This window comes from Ceratocystis lukuohia (assembly GCF_044167205.1).
Source record: "Ceratocystis lukuohia strain C4212 chromosome Unknown Supercontig4_pilon, whole genome shotgun sequence".
Lineage (NCBI taxonomy): Eukaryota > Fungi > Ascomycota > Sordariomycetes > Microascales > Ceratocystidaceae > Ceratocystis > Ceratocystis lukuohia.
Window position 1 is genome coordinate 585,666 of NW_027263523.1, and position 17,553 is coordinate 603,218.

Genomic DNA, 17,553 nt, shown 5'->3' on the forward strand with positions numbered 1-17,553 from the left:
TGGGTGCGAATTTGCTTAAAGGATATCTAGCCTTGATATAAAACCCGGCAAATGGCAGATATATGTAGAGAGGACAAAAAACAAAAAAAAAAAAAAGGAGCAAGGGGGGAAAAAAAAAGAGAAGAAACAAGGAAACGTAAAGGAAGAAGTAAAAAAAAAAAAAAGAAAGAGGGCTCAAAGACGATCTAGTCCTTCATTCACTTGAGCTCCGCCACGATGCAGACTGCTGCCGATCAAGAGTTTTCTCCTATGATTTCTGATCGGCTGCGTGTGCATGTGCCCGGGATCCTCCAATTCCCGATGACAGGCCTCCGCCCGTAGAACTTGAACTGCTGTTATTGTTCTTGCTGTGATTATGATTGTTGTTGCCATTTCCGCTACCATTGTTGTTGTGGTGTTGACTGGATGAATTGTGAGACGACTTTTCACGGCGCTGCTCATCAATTGCTGTCCGCTGTTGGATCGACGAATCGTGCGACTTAAACTCAACACGAGTGTTTCCTGGGAAGTTGAGGATATGCTTCATGGTTTCCCTGTGACAAGTGCCTGGGTGTTAGTAGATAAAAACTTTGACCACTACATGTCAAGTTTACATGGCCCACAAAAACGTACCTAATCTTCAGCACGCGGCCACCGTCCGTCCGGGTCCAAATACTAATGATATCCTCACCAGTCCGAACCGAAACGACCGCTCCGCAAACCTCCTCACCCGCATCGCTAAACTGATCGCCAATCAGCGCAAACAAGAGGTCCTCCCAGTAACGGTCGGCCACACCCTTCTTGAGCCGCACTACCCATTTGCCGCCCTTTTTGTTCTCCTCGTCTTCCCAGATCGGCCGGATGCCCCACTTGAAAAAGTGGTATTCTGACACCTGCGGCAGCGTTGATACGCGCTTTAGGTGACTGTACACTGCCCAAAACTCTTCAATGCTTGAGCAGTGTGCCATAGCATGCAGTGTCTTCTCGTAGTCGACAAAGCCCTGAGACTTGGAGGTTGGCGGCCGGAACCAAAACACCCACTTGTTCCTAAGAGGATGCCGCTGCAAGTCCAGGCCCGAAGCTGCATTTCTGTCTAAGATACTAGAAGTAGCAGCAGAAGTGTCGGGGGCGGTGCTGCGTTTAGCCAGAATTCCCGCTTGAGCACTATTGCTACCGCCACTGCCGATCACGGAGCCTTGCTGGTAACCAATTTCCTTGGCCTTTTCATTAGGCTTGGCCACCGCAGAGCCCAGTTCCGCCTCAAACGGATTCCCACCTGCTTTGGGCGTCTTAGCTGAGACTGGGCCAAACGAAGCAAAGGCGCCGGAGCCCAGACCAAAGGCATTGGATGCCGATGTTGGCGAGACTACGGAGGCCGAGTTTGGTGCGGCAAATGAGCCAGCCTTGCTAGGGTTGATGGTGGTGCCTCCGTCGCCGCCAAAGCGTTTTGAAAAGGGAGCAATAGTGCGGTTTGAAGCATCACCAGTCTGTGAAGAGATCGTGGATGATGTCTGACCTTGATTGTTCGTAGCCAGAGACAGCTTACTGTTAAGGGACAAACGTTAGCAACAATAGCAAGGAGAGAAGGTGTGGTGTGGTGCCCATGTATGACAGACGGAAATTTAGACAGGCAAGACATGGCATGGCAAGGTTGGGCGAAGCTAGGCTAAGCTAAGCCAAGACCAAATCGAGGCATTACTATACAAAGCGGAACTTGCACCTACCCCCATGGCATGTGATTCAATGACAAACGCAAGAGAGAAGAAGACAGCGGAAGAAACGAAGAGTAAAAATGAATGAAAAACAAAGCGAAGGATAGTTAGCTTACTTGGCGCGCCGGGTCCATATGTTGTCCATGTTCTCTTAGAAGGTCGGGGTTGGCGTATCACACACAAGAAAGATGTCAATCACGGGACGACAGAGGCAGATAGTGTGGGTTGGAGACGAAACAAGGCCAAGTTCTTGCAGGATAGATCGGACTGGGTCAGCTTAGTTCGCCTGGATGGGACGAGAGGCGAGGAGGGTGTTGGGAGAGAGCGAGAAGTAAGCTATCGGAAGTAGAGAGGGCGTGGGCTTTGCTGAAGTTCCAAGGGGAGGAGATAGGTTTGGTTAGATGGGTGTATAGTATCAGATCAGCAGACAATGTCAGTCAGCCAGTCGGTCGGTCGCTCGTTCGGTTAGAGGAAAGAAGAAAGTGTGAGTGTAGTGCGGGGCAAGAACACGACAATGCGGCAGATGCAGAGTCCAAGTTTGAAGTCGAGACAAGAGCGGGTGCTGGAAGGTTGAGAATGAGAAAGAAAGCCGATGACCGAGGACTACAGACAATGGCGAGACAAGGCAAGACGAGATGGGACAAGAGACAAATGAAAGGGTATTAAGAATAAGCCAGAAGCAGAAGAAGCAGATTTAGACGGAGAGAGTAGGTGGCTGGCCAGCCAGTGGAGATACAAGGGTGGTGGATGACGATGATGATGGTACAGGAGGAAATGAATTCCTCAGTGAAGGGAGGATATTACTCAAGTAACGGCGGCAAGGCGGAGCAATCAGATGCGATGCAATGGCTCGAGTAGATGGGTGAAATCACGAACGGATAGCTGTTGAAGGCGAATGGCAGAGGGAAAAAATGCTGCGGCAGAAGCGCAGAGACGTCGAGTGAACCAAAGTTGTGTGTATCCAGGCTCGTCTAGCTGGAGCTGAGAGCAGATTCAAGGTCAAGGAGAGGGACCGGCTGTATGACGATGATGAGAGAAAAAAAAAAGCCAATCAAGATAGTGGAGGAAGAACAAGTCAGGTTGGATTATGACAAACAAGAAAACAGCCGAAATTTTGAAGTGGCGTCAGGGAATTTTTGCTAATGATAGAGAAGCCAAAGAGGCAAGGAAACTTGAAGAAAAGAAGAAAAAAGGGAAATTTTTTGGCTTCAGTGGAGTTGTTTTTTTCTGCCTTTTTTTATCCTAGCTTCCAAATAAATTTTCGTGGATCGTGAACGCGGCTGATTTTGAATGTCTTTTTTGACGTCCACAGAATTAGAAAAAAATGTAGTTTTTTCTATTGATGTCAGAATTAAGCGGGCGATGGAAATTTTGATGGAAAATGCACCAGAATTGATGAAGAATTGATGAGAATCTGTCCAAGAAAGAAAGAAGGTCAGAATATAAATGAAGGAAGAAAAGATTTTTCTTTTTTTTTTCTGCGGAGAAGGAATTTCGTGGGCTTTGTTGTTTCGAGTAGTTGCCCATATAAACCAGAACAAAGTAGATGGCCTCCTTCCTCCGTATTTTATAAAGTATAGGTACATTTATCTCTGATGTAGCAGCAATGATGCCCGTTCTAATAAACCAATGCACATGAGCACCAAGAAAGCCACCCACGCAGCCTTGGATGTGACGTCTCAAAGCTGTTCCCAACACTTGTGCTCACATTGCTGGCTGCCCTCTTGTATTCGATACACACGCACAAACGCAACCGTCCCTCTCTTTTTCCTGCCCTTTTTCCTCCAATGTCTGTGCATCATAAAAATGATTCATGTAACTTAGGAACTGCCCCTTCTTCTCCTGCAACCACGTTGCCCGTTGCGTCCTATGACGTGCAGCCGCAAAGCATGTGCTAAACCCTGGCATACCATTAGGGTTGTAAACAGCCCTCCTTAACCCCAATTTGAACAACCCACGCAGTTGAGACACATTCACGCATCTCTATACTCTTCCTGATGCACATGCACCGCTTCCTTTGATAACCGCCCCTACGAAACTAGCGCCCTACGACATCTTTGTGAGCATTTCGCTCGTCCTGTTCTTTTTTGCCTCTGGCTCTGTGATTGCCTAAGCTCCGGATGAAAAAGCGCCGTCATCCACAACCATGGCCTCACCAAGCTGGGAGAATGATCCATTTCTCCAGGTCCAGCAGTACGTCCAGCTAGTTAGCTAGTTAGCTAGCGACGCACCGCAACTTCTAGCTGCCTTTGTCCTTATCCAGGCTGCCATATGACCCATTACTTCATGCTAACCCGACCCTTTCTTTCTATAGAGATGTCCTAACCCAGCTCTCTTCAACACGCCAACTCTTCACTTCCTACGTGCGAATCCGCCAACTCAGTACCAAATCCGACTCGCCTGAGCTAGCATCAGCACATGCCGATCTATCTAGTGCTCTCGACACGCTAACTGAAGATGCTGACGATCTGCGTGATGCCGTAGCCGCCGTCGAATCGAACCCTGCTTCATTCGGTCTCGACAGCGCCGAAGTTGCGCGCCGCCGCCACTTCGTGCAAGATGTCGCTGGCGAGCTTTCGAGCATGCGGGCCGAGCTCGCGAGCAAAGACCCCGGTAGCAACGGCAATCTCCCGGACCCTAACGTCTTTGATCTCGGTGCTTCCCATGGCACAAATACCAATGACGACGACTATGTTACTCACTTCGAGGAACAACAGCAACAACAAATAATGCGCCAGCAAGACGAGCAGCTTGACGACGTATTTCAGACAGTGGGTAATTTGCGACGTCAGGCCGATGATATGGGACGTGAGCTGGAGGAACAGCGCGAGATGCTCGAGGTGGTGGAGACGGTGGCGGACCGGGTCGGCGGGCGGCTGCAAACAGGTATGCAGAAGCTGCAGTATGTTGTGAAGCACAACGAGGACAGGCTGAGTAGCTGCTGTATTGGCGTTCTTATTCTAGTGTTGGTCATTCTGCTGGTGCTGCTTCTGCTGGTGTAAGGCCTGGCGTACATGGCGTGTTTGTTTGGGCTTCTTATTTTGGCTTATTTTGTTCGGTTGTTTTCTCCCTCTGTAATGGCGCTTTGGAATCAAATTGGGTTCTCATCTTCTGCTTTTTCTCCGTCAGCGGGTCATGTCCGCAACTTGACCTTGCATATATACGAGTCTTCTGAGGATTTGATGCGGCAATGTTTAGGCAAGCCCTTCCTTATTCATTATTTTCACATTCATGACAAGAATTGACTCCATTGTTTAGAATCTAAGAAACGTATAATTAGGATAAAGATGGACGAAACGGACGAATTATAGCGTTGTACCCTAGAATGTACATTGTAGATTGTGTGTATACCCAAAGACACCAAGGCACCTATCCCAAATCTCCACCCCTCTCTGCTCTACGCCCTCTTCCCTTTCCACCAAAAACCAAAGAAAAAGAGACTGGTAGCAAATCCGTAGAACGCCAGGTGAAAACAACCCCAAACACCGCAGATGTAGAGCAAGCAATGCATGCGAGATGTCGTAGCCAATCGATAGGCCAAACTCAACACCAGATGAAAAGTGAAAAAAAAACGCAAGAAAAACGCAAGGAAAACATAATAAGACACATGTTCAAGCCAGCTTCAAGCCCTCGTCTTTGAGCAGCCGGTCAGCCACCACAGCCAAGGCCTCCCTGCTCGGGCTCTTGGCCACATTCTTAGGGAACTCGATTAGTGCTACACGTAGTGCTGCTAGACCAGCGCTTCCATAAAACAAGAGGAAACGCGATGTGTGGCCATCGATTATGGACTTCAGGACAACCAACTGTGTTGCTGAGACCTGCTCGACTGGCGTGTTGACCAACGCCGCTAGTGTAGCCCAATACATGGTAGGTGGTGTTGGAGTTGCGCGTGTGGTCTTGCTGAAGTCCCTGAGCGTGATGGCACCAAAGCCTGCACCTAAACCCGCCATGCGGTTCCAATGTGCCTGCTCAGGGATGAAGTCAGGCCCATCACGGCGCCAGCCAATGGCCTCACGACCAGCAGGAATACGTTCGTTGCCGCGGATGCCAAAAAGCACAGGACAGGTTACGCGTAGCTTGGCGAGCATAATATCAGCCAGTGAGCGGCCTCGCCAGTGGTAGTCCTTGTCGGAAAAAATCTGGCTGAAGAGGACACCGATGGGGTCGGCAGCCTTGGGGTTCGCGCCACATTCATTAATAAATTGGCTGATAACTGACTTGGAGAAGATATTAAGCAGATACAGGAAGAGTGAGGGCATTTGATCGCCCTTGTGCACATCAGTATCGCTGACAGTTTGGGGTGCCTCAGCTACGTAGTCTTTGACATCGACCGGGGGGCTTTGATGTGTGCCATCCAAAGAGCTCTTCAAGACACCACGGATCTTGGCAAGCTGGAGAGGGCGACAGTGGGTTAGTATAACGCAAAGACTGTATAACGGAGAATGGGACATGAGCCTAGAGCGACTTCGCTTGCTTACCTGAATCTTATTTGCACCTGCACCCTCTGTCAACTGTCCCATAGACTTGCGGATTTCACGGCGCATATCGCCCACTTTGCCCTTGAGTGGCGATCCAGGCTGCGAGGAAGCAGTTTCAACGGCCTTGCGAAGCTCCTTGAGCTTCTTATGGATCTCAAGGTACCTCTTGTTGTGCGGGAAAAATACAGGATCTGCCTCAATTATGGCGTTTGCGGAAGCGCCATTGACAGTCGTAGCAGCGGTAGTAGCCGCTGCTGGTTGGGCGGGCTTGGCGCCGAATGGCGACGCCGTTGTGGTTGCCGAAGCTGCACCTCCAAAGGGACTAGTACCGGCAGGCTTAGTCGCAGCACTACCGAAAGGTGAAGAAGCTGAGGGTGTTCCAAACAGACTTTTCTGGACAGTGGTAGCAGCGCTAGTAGTTGTACCAAAGGGCTTGGCGACGAGGCCGGGGTTATTTGCTGGCTTGCCGGCTGTTGTTGTGACAGGTTCGCCGACAAGCGTCGTTGACTCAGTGGTAGGCTTTCCTAGAGTAGAAGCAATGGTTGATGGGGTAGTGGTAGCAGTAGAAGACACAGCTTTGACTGTTTCGACAGGCTTTGCCGTATCTGATGATGGGACGGTGGTGGGAGTTGAGGCTGGTGCTGTAGCTGGAGCTGCGACAGGTGCAGGCTTAGGCAGGGGTGGCGGCGGCGGGGCCTTTTCTGCTTTTAGAGCCTCCAGCCGCTGTTTCTCGGCCAAGACAGCAGTCTCGCGCTTGAGGCGCTCCTGTTCGTCTTCCTGTGCCTTAACAATGCGTAGACGTTCAACCTCGAGCTCATGCATTTCAAAGACTCGGAGAGCGCGCTCACGCACGCGATCGTGCTCTGCCTTGGCCTGCTCCAATGCATCACGGTGACTCAGCTCTGAGTTTCGGGAGTCGGTGAACATTTCGGCAAGCAAGCCGCTTACATTGTGTGAGCCCCGGGAGCGGTCAGGGCTAGCAAGTATGCTACTAGTAGAGAGGGAGGCACGATGACGAGCCATGGCGGCTTGTAGGTTTGATGGATTGGCGATAAGGTGGAGAAGAAGTAGTGGAGGAAAGACAGGCAAGGGCAATTTGTCTCGTCGAGGCCGAGGATAGAAGGATTTAATTCACGGGTCTCGATGACAATCACGTCACAGGCCGAGGAAGGCGAGTCCAAATTACACTTGCAATCACACTTGCAGCCACACAAAAGAGAAAATCGGTCGTAGGTCGTGGGCCGTCGTGGTCACAATCGCGTCAATGCGCTCGTGAAGAGTCTACGCGAGCCTTTGCAGATGCTGTTGATACAAGTCGAAGTTGTGTAAAGGAGGCACGCACTGTTAAAATGCCAGAGGAACAAGTATTCGCTAGATGCGCGGATGACGCAAGCATATAAGACTCAACAAACAGAAAAAAGGCCTTCTTCTTGCCCAGAGAAAGCTAAAGCCGTAAAAGATGGACCATAGAAAAAAGCCGGTGTAGAATCACAAACAAGAGGGCGATAAAAAGATGTGTTTCTATACCTGGTGCAGCTAAGGCAGAAAAAAAAGAAGGAAAAGAGGGAAGGAAATAGAAAAACCCGCAAGAAACAGAAGGAAAAATAGTCAAAAACGCGTTGCACTGCTGCTCTAAGCACGGCGAGAAGTTGGTGATGAAATGAGGTTTGGAGCAAAGATTTCTTGCACACTATTATGAACGTATGCAAGGCTGACAAAATAACGGCCAAAATTCTGCCAGCCTCGTGCGCGAAAAAAAAAAATGGAGATGTTGGGGGACAACCGCTCCGCCCGCCTTGATCAAATTACAGGCAAACTAAACAGACTCAAGATTCTAAAATATAAACAACCATGAAACTAATCCTTTTCTCCCATTGTCATTCTCCCCCATTCTCTTATTAGGTCAGGTATCTTTGTCTCTGCTACCCTCCACATATATTAAACCTAATAAATGCTTCTACTATTCTCGATCTTTGAAACAGTGGCCCGTGGCTCATTTCAGAAGCTTGCATCTATGGTAAACGAAAGATCCAACCACTACTGCACCTAATGTGAAGTCCTTTTTTCTTGATGATTGCCAAGACAAAGGAGGGGAATCCTCTTATGCACTTACAGTCCCGTCGTCCAACGATCAGAGGAATCCTTACCACAATTCACGAGCTGTCTTGGGACTTCGGCTGCCTCTCTTTCCACCGTTCATCTAGAGATTTCTCTCCAATGCATGCACAACACCGATAGTTTGGGGAGGCTGGTTCAAGCTTACTTGGAGTTTTGTCGCACTTTATGGGTGAGAGACCACCCATCACTTGGTCCTAGAGAACAATGCAAAGCCGCTGTTTCTTTGATTGTGCTTGGCCGTTCTCATAACAACTGTGATGCAACTTCACACCTAAATCCAACGCTTCTTGAGCGTTGTGCTGTATGGTACTTTGTCCGCATGTTTATCGACACACTGCAGCAACTTGTCTGAATTTACATGCCTTGTCTGCTACCTTGCTTTGTTAAACCGCAATCCGTGATTAGTCAGCTGTCGGTCACTCCCCCTGTGGCTAGCATTCGATTCGTGCATGTTTGATCAGCAGCCCCGTCCACCCTTCACATGCGTTTCAACTCTTTAAACTATGGGCAACTTGGGGGGGGACGTGAAGGTGCGAGCGCCTGAAGAAAAGGTCCAGGTGCCTTGCTGAGCCTGGGCCCTAACCTTGAGCTCTTAAGCTGGCCCTTGAACCATTGGGGCCTTGAATCCCGGGCTAATGCAAGACTCGGAGTCCTAACATCCAAGTCATGCAGTTGCAACTAGGCTCTCGGTTCAAGCTTTTGGAAACATGGAACAGAACAAAGCAACGTTCCTTTCTCCTCTTGTCCTGGCATAGCCAGGCATTGTTTCTTTCAACCTAAAGAACATGACAGGGTATCAAGAACAAATGGAATCAAAGACTAAACTAAAACACGAAAACTTGAGGCCGGGGCGAATGGAAGAGGCGGGGAGAATCGAGAGTAAGGAGGGGGTGGGGGTGTTATGACCACATTAAAGTTTACTAAAACCAAGGACCACTGAACAATACAATCACATGGCTATACAGCACACATGCAAACGCACACATACACGAAGCCTTGAACAGAAGTCCAGACTCTGGACCAGGACAAGGGACTTGCTTGTCTCCCCATACAAGGCACAGGGCCACACGTCATTGACGGGACACAACACGCAAGGCAAGGGAGTGAAGTGCCTTGCCTTGCCATCCGATACGAGGCGATGGTTGATGATGCGATGTAAACCGGGGGAGGAGGTGGGCAAATGAATAAAGGGAGGGGGGGAAGGAGGCGGGGCTGGCTCTCAGATATGAGCACCATATGTAATATACATAATTGCACACACAGCTACACACACTTACGCCCACTCTGGGCTAACTTTATCAAGCATTGCTTCCTGCGGCTTTTCCGTAGGACTAGATCGACAGCTGGCAAGCAAGCAGGCAGGCAATCTTGGCTTGCCCATTGTTTTGTGCAAGCTGTAAAGAGTATTAGAGTGGTTGAGCTAGCCCAGGCCAAACCGGATATTTGGCACAGGCCAAAGCAGCCGTTTAGCACTCAGTTTGACACTTTGTTTGACACCATGTTTGACACCTTGCTCTCATTGTCTGACCCTTGCCTTGCCCTTTACTTTGCGCCTATGTGAAGCAGGTTTAGAGTAACAGTTAGAGAGTGTTTAGCTGAGCACAAATATCCAGGGTGAATTGGACAGATAAGAGAAGCTACTTTACAGCCCGCAAAAAGGCCGATATCAGTAATACTTGCTGATGCATAAGTAGATATCACTCTCTGTCTTGTCTTAGGCAAGATTGGCACCAATGTTCGCTGTCCTCTAGAATAGTGGAGCTGGAAGCTCTGCAAACCCTATAAGCCACCCACCACTCTAGGGTCTATCGGCACAAAAAGGACAAGCCGCATGCCTTGTGTGAGCAGTAAGCAAAGTCGCACTTCGTCCAATTGTGCAGCGCTGCAGAATCTCATGTGAGCGACGTGAGAATCTGGCTTGTTTGATCATCTGTCTGTTGTGTTTACTTGGTTGCTTCGTCACCCCTCGTTGCTATACTTGCGCTCAGACGCCCAGGGCTCCCCTCTGGCCTGAGGGGGTCCAGGGCAAGGATAAGGGTAAGGGTAGCAAGACAACAAGAAGGACAGAAGCGAGCCAAGCCACGCAGCCAAGCCCCAACCAACAAGAGAGAGCTAGCCAGTCAGTCGGCTTATACTGGCTGGCATTAAGCTCGACAGGCAAGACCAAATGCTATACGTGTTTTTTTCTTCTTTGCTTGCTGTGGCTAGTGGGACTCATGCTGATGCCTTCTCCTTGGTGTACTTGCTTTTTTTTCTTTTTTCTTTTTTTTTTTCTTTTTTTCCTCCTGTGCTGTATGTACCGAAGTAGCTCTAGCTCTTGTCCGTCCTATCCTAAAGACCTTAGCGGCCTAGCAGGGTAACCGCCAAATTTTCTTGCTCAGTTAGCTAGCTAGCTAGGATGCAAGTGGGAATAGTGGGGTAGCGCTAACTTGAAGCTTCTCTTATGTCATCGGGAAGGAGGCAAAGCTCTCTAGAGCTCTGCCCAGGCTAAGGGAAACTCACAAAGTAGAAGCAGAAAAAAAGAAGCGAGAAACCAGAAAACCCCGACTCTGTTACTGCCACTTTATCGCTTGGGCCTCGTTTTCTTTCTCGGCCTACTGCTCATTTGTTTTGATGCGACTTCTGTCTCACTCAAAACAAGATGCTGGCAACTGCCTTGTAGAAACAAAAAAAAAAGTGTGTGATATTTGACTTGGTACTTACTGTAGTTGGTTGCTCTGCTGTTCTCTCCTGCCGCCTTTTTGTCCTTGCCCCTTCCTTCCTGTTCTGGCTGTCCTTGTTCCTGTTTCTGGGCTTTTGCTATGTGCTTTTTAGCTGGTTTTGGCTTTGACTTTGGCCTAGCTCTTGCCTAGCTTGTGGTTGCTTCGTTTGCTGCTTCTCGTTTTGGGTCTCTTTCCTCCCACCTTGCTCTTTTTCGTCGTCTTCTTAATCTCTGACCTTCCGCCCGCTTCCTCGTTCCCATACTTGTCCTTCTCTTTTTTTTCTTCCCTCTTTTTCTCTCTTCCTCTTTTTATTCCTTTTATTTTCTTTCCTCAAATTCCTTTCGTCCCTTTCTCTTCTCTCTTCTGTCCTTTTTTCTTCCCTTCTTTTGCTTTCAACTTCTTCACACTCTCAAACCCACGCACTTTTCTACTCCATTTCCACGAAGACGGCTGGCCTCTCAACTACCAAGTACTTGAAAGCCTGCTGGCTCTTCTGACTCTGCTCCAAACTACTTGTGGACACTATTTTCACTTCTCTCGAGATAGTTGTCCGCGCACATCCACATCCACTTGCACATCGTTTTGCCTCTAGCTTCTGCCTGTTTCCTACACGTTTTCCAGCGTTTCCGGGCCAGCCTGAGCTTTGAAGCTTTGAGCTTTGCTTTGCTCTTTAAACCAACTTGACCACTTTTTTTTAGTTGCCCGTTACAACGGCAACCCGCTGCTAGCCACTGATCACAAGGCCCCTCCTCTTTTCTCCTCCCCCTTCCACCACAAAAAAAGCCACGGCATCATCGTCAACACCACCAACTAACAATCATCACTGACAAAACCTTGCTTCGTTTCCGTGGTATCGTTCGTCCTCACCAGCAATTGAATTGCTGCTTCGTGCTTTTCGTCTGATTCTCACTGTTACAAGTCTGATCTAATATTTGTGCTCTGGCCGTTCGACCGAATTCTCGCATTGAAAAATATCAGATCGGACCCTTCGAACTTGCTCGCCAAGCCCTTCATTCTTCTCTCTGCTCTCGTTTTCTTCATTTGCCTGTCAACTGATCTTTCTTTGCTCCATCTGCACTTTTGCATCTTCTGCTTCGGCTCCACACTTTTCTCTTTTCCTGCTACGTAGCTTAGCCAATACAATCGTTGGCTTTTGCTTGCTAGCTTGTCGTCTTGTCCTCTTAATCCTCAACCTATTCGAATCTTGCGAGGCTCGATCTGACTTGAACTCGACTCCTCCCCTGAACATCCAAATTCAGCATGGACCCTAACCAGTCCCAACGCCCCAATGGCGTTCCGCCTCCTACTAGTCGCCGCCTGCACATTGCTCACAGACGTAGCCCGTCTGAAATGACTCCGCTAGTCAGTGTGCTGACGAGCCCCGGTGGTAAGTCTGACTCTCCTTGTTTCTCCTCCTCTTTCTTCTCCATTATTCTTGTCGTCTGGGATGCCGTTTTTGTACATGCTTAGAAACAGGGGGAAAAAAAAACCCACTAACATTTCATCCTTTGCCCAATTTAGTCGACCAGTTAGCTATCCAACAACAGATTGAGCTCTTGCAGCAGCAGCAGCAACAACTGCAGGCTACTCAACAGCAGTTTGTCATGCTCCAGCAGGGTGCTCTGCCGATGACCCAAATGGGCCATCAAATGGGTGCTGCTGGCGCTTTCCAATTTCCTATTCAGGTCCCTCAGAACATGGGCCTCGCCCCCCCACAGCAACAGCAGCAGCATGGGAACTCCCATCGTCGCACTCCTTCGGCTGTCCAAAACATGAACCTCGGAGGCCCTCCTCCTGCCCCTTCGTCGGGTGCCTCTAATAGCATTGGCGGTGACAACAATGGTCATACCGGCGGCCACTCTGGCCGTGGCGGTCGCGGGGGTCATCAGCGCCGACACTCGCTGGCTCTTGCTGACGCCCGCAAGGCTGCTGAGGCTGCCCAGCAGAAGCGTACCACCTCTGGCTTCCAGTTTCCCGCTGCTCCTGCCGGCGGAAGCTCTACTAATGATGAGACCATGAGCAACGCTTCGTCTGAGGCTACTCACCAGTCGTATAATTCGAACCGCCCTGCCCGCGGTGGACATGGTCGTAGCCAGAGCATGGCCATCGGCTCGCGTGGTGGTGCTGCTGGTGGCCGCACACCTTCCGAGGGTGGTCGCAGTGGCCACGGTCGCACCCCTTCGCGTAATTTTGAGGGCAACTGGCGCCAGAACCAGGGCCAGCCCCAAAACAACTCTAGTTCCAACAACAATAACAACCAGGACTCCAACGCTCAGCAGCAGCAGCCTCAGCAGGCTGGTAACCCTCAGGGAGCTTACCAGCCGGGCCACCGCTCGCGTGCGTCTGTGAACCAGTCCATTTCATCTATTGGATCCTTCCAATACCCCCCTCAGCCTATGATGGCTATGGGTAACCAAATGCTTCTCCCAGGCATGAACATGGGCGGCATGGGGTTAAATGCCGTTCAATTGGGACAGCTTCAGGCTCTCCAGGCCCAGGCTCAAGTTCAGGGTCAGATGGTCAATCCTCTAATGGGTCTCCAAGCTAGCCAGCATGCTCCTATGATGCAGCAGGGTCAGCAGCAGAACCAGGGCAACAGCGTTCAGCGCAAGACCCTCTTCACCCCTTACTTGGCTCAGGCTACTCTCCCTGTTTTAACTAGCAATGGTCAGCTTGTTGCCGGCATTCTGCGTGTTAACAAGAAGAACCGTAGCGACGCTTATGTGACCACCCAGGATGGCTTACTTGACGCTGACATTTTCATTTGTGGTTCCAAGGACCGCAACCGTGCTCTTGAAGGCGACTTGGTTGCTGTGGAGCTTCTCGATGTTGATGAAGTCTGGTCTCAGAAGCGCGAGAAGGAGGAGAAGAAGAAGCGCAAAGACCATACCGAATCACGTAATGGCAACCGTGATGACGGTCCCTCTGAAGGTGGCATTCGCCGTCGTGGCTCGCTGCGTGAGCGTCCTACTCAAAAGAAGAATGACGATGTCGAGGTTGAAGGCCAGTCTCTTCTCCTTGTTGAAGAGGAAGAGATAACTGACGAACAAAAGCCCCTGTATGCTGGACATGTTGTCGCTGTCATTGACCGTACTAGTGGCCAGATGTTTTCGGGAACCCTTGGCCTGCTACGCCCCAGCAGCCAGGCCACCAAGGACAAGCAAGAGGCTGAGCGTGCTGCTCGTGACGGTGGCAACTCGCGTCCCCATGCTGTTGAACGGCCCAAGATTGTCTGGTTCAAACCTACAGACAAGCGTGTTCCTCTCATTGCTATTCCTACCGAGCAAGCCCCTCAAGACTTCGTCGAGAATCATCAAGCATATGCTGACAGAATTTTTGTGGCCTCCATAAAGCGCTGGCCCATCACTTCTCTGCATCCTTTTGGTACTCTAGTCGAGCAGCTTGGCAAGATGGGTGACGTCAAGGTCGAGACTGACGCTCTTCTGCGCGACAACAACTTCGCTAGTGATGAGTTCTCTGATGCTGTCATCCGCAGTGTTGGTTTGACTAACTGGTCTCTCGAAGCCGAACCAGCAGAGGAGATTGCTCTTCGCCGCGATTTCCGCGACGAAAAGGTCTTCACCGTCGACTTTGGTGGCACCATGGAGCTTGGTAATGCCATCCACGTCAAAACTCGTGATGACGGCAAACTAGAAATCGGCTTCCACGTCCCTGATGTTACTCACTTTGTCAAGCCTGGCTCGCTTGCTGATCGCGAGGCTCGCAAGCGTGGCACTGCTGTTCACCTACTTAACCGCGCCTGCCCTCTCCTGCCCCATAAGCTGTGGGCAGATGTTTGCGCTCTGAAGCCTAATGAGGATCGCCTGTCTTTCAGTGTAGTTTTCACTGTAAACCCCGTTACTGGTGTTATCGAAGAGAACGAAACCTGGGCTGGTAAGGCTATTATGAAGAGCACTTCAACTATTGACCTAAATGTTCTCGATGGCATTTTGGCTGGCAAGGACGAGTACTCGGGTCCTATTCCCCCTTGGGATATTCGTACCCTCAATGCTGTTGTCGAGAAGTTCAAGGAGAAGCGTCTCGGTGGTGGAAGCGATCCCATTGCGCCGCTACGCCTTCTGTCACAGCTTGATGACGAAAACATGCCTGTCCGAACTAACCTCTTCGAGGTGTCTGGAGCTACGGAACTTTTGGAGGAGTTGACTCACACTGTCAACATCTGGGTTGCCCAGAAGATTCTTGGTAGCCACCCTGAGAAGGCTCTGTTGAGACGTCATATGCCCCCTAGTCCCCGTCGCTTGCAGACGTTTGTCGACCGCATGACTGCTCTAGGCTTTGACATCGATGCTTCTAGTAGTGGAAAACTCCAGAACAGCTTATTCAAGGTTGATGATGATGATGTGCGGAAGGGCATGGAAACCCTGCTTTTCAAGACCATGCAGCGTGCCAAGTACTTTGTTGCTGGCAAAACGTCGCAGGAGCTGTGGCCTCACTATGCCCTGAACGTCCCTGTGTACACTCATTTCACGCGCCCTACTCACCGCTTCGCGGATATTATTGTCCACCGTCAGCTGTACGCTGCGCTTAACCCTGAAGAGGGCAAGGCGCCTGTCTACAATGAAGACATTGATGCGCTGAGCAAGACAGTTGACCTGTATAACGTCAAGGAGGAGTCAGCTCAAAACGCCCAGGAGCAGAGCGTGCACATAGAGTCGTGCCGCGCCATGGACAAGGAGCGGTTGGCCATTGACGGCGATATGGTTGTGGAAGGTATTGTGGTTTGCGTGTATGAGTCCGCTTTCGACGTGCTCATTCCTCAGTGGGGCTTTGAGAAGCGTGTACACTGCGATCAGTTGCCTCTCAAGAAGGCAGAGTTCCGCAAAGACAAGCGTGTGCTCGAGCTATACTGGGAGAAGGGCGTGCCCAGCTCGGCTTACGTGCCCGAAGATGAGCGCCCTAAGAACAATATGTCTCAGCGTGTCTCGAACGCTGCTGCTGCAGCGCGCCAGGCCGAGGAGGCCGAGCGTGTCAAGAAGGAGCGCGAAGAAGCCACTCGCAAACAGACTGAAACGGGTACCATGTCTACCGACGATGTCGATGCACTGTTCGACGACGAAGAGGATGACAACAACTCCGAGCTTGCTGATTCAATGGCGGGTGTTTCTCTGACTGCTGGTCGCCCTACACAGAGTGTGCCTGGTTCTCCTTCGCGCCAGACCGGCAACTCCGCTAATCTACACCGCACGCGCTCAGACTCAAAGGTCGCCTCGGGTGAGGGCTCTCAGCAGAGCCTAAAAGACAAGTACTTGAAGTTCTTCAAGCTTCGCGAGGAGGATGGCGAGTTTATCCAGGATGTAACTGAAATGACTCGTATTCCTGTCATCCTCAAGACCGACCTGAGCAAGAGCCCTCCGTAAGTTTCCTATCCATTTCTGCCTCGTCACAAATGAACTATGCTAATCATGTGTATGTATTTCTAGTTGCCTGACCATCCGCTCGCTCAACCCGTATGCCCTATAAGCTGGCTGTGGGATATCGTAGCCATGGCTGCTAGTATAGCCAGGCTTTGTATGAGTATGCTTGTGTTTGGAGAGACAAACAAAGGAAAACGAATAATTCAAAGTCCAGGAAGGATCAATACGCTGGAGATTATCTGGATGTGCACGCGGTCTTTTTTTTGACAGCTCAGGATGCATGCATCTTTTCATCTCTGCTTTTTTTTTTTTGGCTGATGTCTTAATCTACTAGGAAGGAAGGGTCTTTTGAAGGGGATGATGGCGGGATTAGAAATGACTTGGCTATTTTTCTTGTTATTTCTAGGGTTATATTGTCGACATTACGAGGAGGAGACGGTGGCGGCTATGAATCTCTGTTTTGTTATTTTGGATTTTTGAGGACTATATTGGTGCGAGATGTCTTGGATATTTTCAAGAGACGGTCTGAGATGAATGACGAGTTCTGTTCTTTTTTAATCAATACTGGAAGTGCGTTATAGGGGCGAGTACATATGCTGTGTGACATGTGATATGCACACACTTTGAATCCGGACCGAAGAACGAAACGCGTTCCGAGCGGATGTAGCGGGACGCATGTTGACAGATAAAGCTGGAAGTACAGATTTTTAGGTTTATCAAGGCGTAGCAACAAGCTCAGGCTAAAACTAGCAGCCCTTTCGTGGATACTGTAGCCATGCGTTTTGCTTGCATGCACATGGCACAAAGTCCGTCGATCACGGCAACCGCGTGTCTTGCGTGTGTCAGGACTGTTTTGTTTAGCCTGCTTGTGCTCCCGTTTTCCTGTCCTCTGTCTTCCGCCGGCTATCTATGTCTTTTGTATCCTTTTCCCGTCCTATCCTTGACCCGGCTTGGTCCCTGACTCCCTAGAATAAGCTTAGCTAGCTATCTATGTGTATGTGAAATAGGAAACAAGGAAGGAAAAATGCGTGTTCTGCTCAGTTTAAAATTTAAGCTTAGCCGCCAAAACGGAAGGTACAGATGCCGGACAGGGGAGGGGTTGGCTTCTAGAGTAGACTCGAGACGATTAAGAAGTGGGGAGCTTGTGCGCACTTTCCGTGTAAGTGGATGGAGAGGAGAGGAGACGATG

General features: G+C 50.0%; 4 protein-coding genes across 4 annotated transcripts; 2 read left to right on the plus strand and 2 right to left on the minus strand.

Moving 5' to 3' along the window:
- Window positions 1-247: 247 nt before the first annotated feature.
- Window positions 248-1,836, minus strand: HOO65_040154 (Eukaryotic translation initiation factor 4E type2; the record flags this gene model as incomplete). Its single annotated transcript, XM_071002771.1, has 3 exons — window positions 248-533; window positions 613-1,524; window positions 1,808-1,836. The coding sequence occupies 3 exons, from the start codon at window positions 1,834-1,836 to the stop codon at window positions 248-250; spliced, it is 1,227 nt and encodes a 408-aa protein (XP_070858997.1).
- Window positions 1,837-3,837: 2,001 nt separating this feature from the next.
- On the plus strand, window positions 3,838-4,693 carry HOO65_040155 (t-SNARE affecting a late Golgi compartment protein 1; the record flags this gene model as incomplete). Its single annotated transcript, XM_071002992.1, has 2 exons — window positions 3,838-3,884; window positions 3,955-4,693. 2 exons carry the CDS (start codon window positions 3,838-3,840, stop codon window positions 4,691-4,693), a joined length of 786 nt encoding a protein of 261 aa, XP_070858998.1.
- A 609-nt stretch (window positions 4,694-5,302) lies between these two features.
- On the minus strand, window positions 5,303-7,096 carry HOO65_040156 (Nucleoporin GLE1; the record flags this gene model as incomplete). The annotated part of the gene is made up of 2 exons (XM_071002735.1): window positions 5,303-6,082; window positions 6,170-7,096. The coding sequence occupies 2 exons, from the start codon at window positions 7,094-7,096 to the stop codon at window positions 5,303-5,305; spliced, it is 1,707 nt and encodes a 568-aa protein (XP_070858999.1).
- Window positions 7,097-12,249: 5,153 nt separating this feature from the next.
- Window positions 12,250-16,470, plus strand: HOO65_040157 (Protein SSD1; the record flags this gene model as incomplete). Its single annotated transcript, XM_071002494.1, has 3 exons — window positions 12,250-12,376; window positions 12,511-16,363; window positions 16,431-16,470. The coding sequence occupies 3 exons, from the start codon at window positions 12,250-12,252 to the stop codon at window positions 16,468-16,470; spliced, it is 4,020 nt and encodes a 1,339-aa protein (XP_070859000.1).
- Between the last annotated feature and the right edge of the window lie 1,083 nt (window positions 16,471-17,553).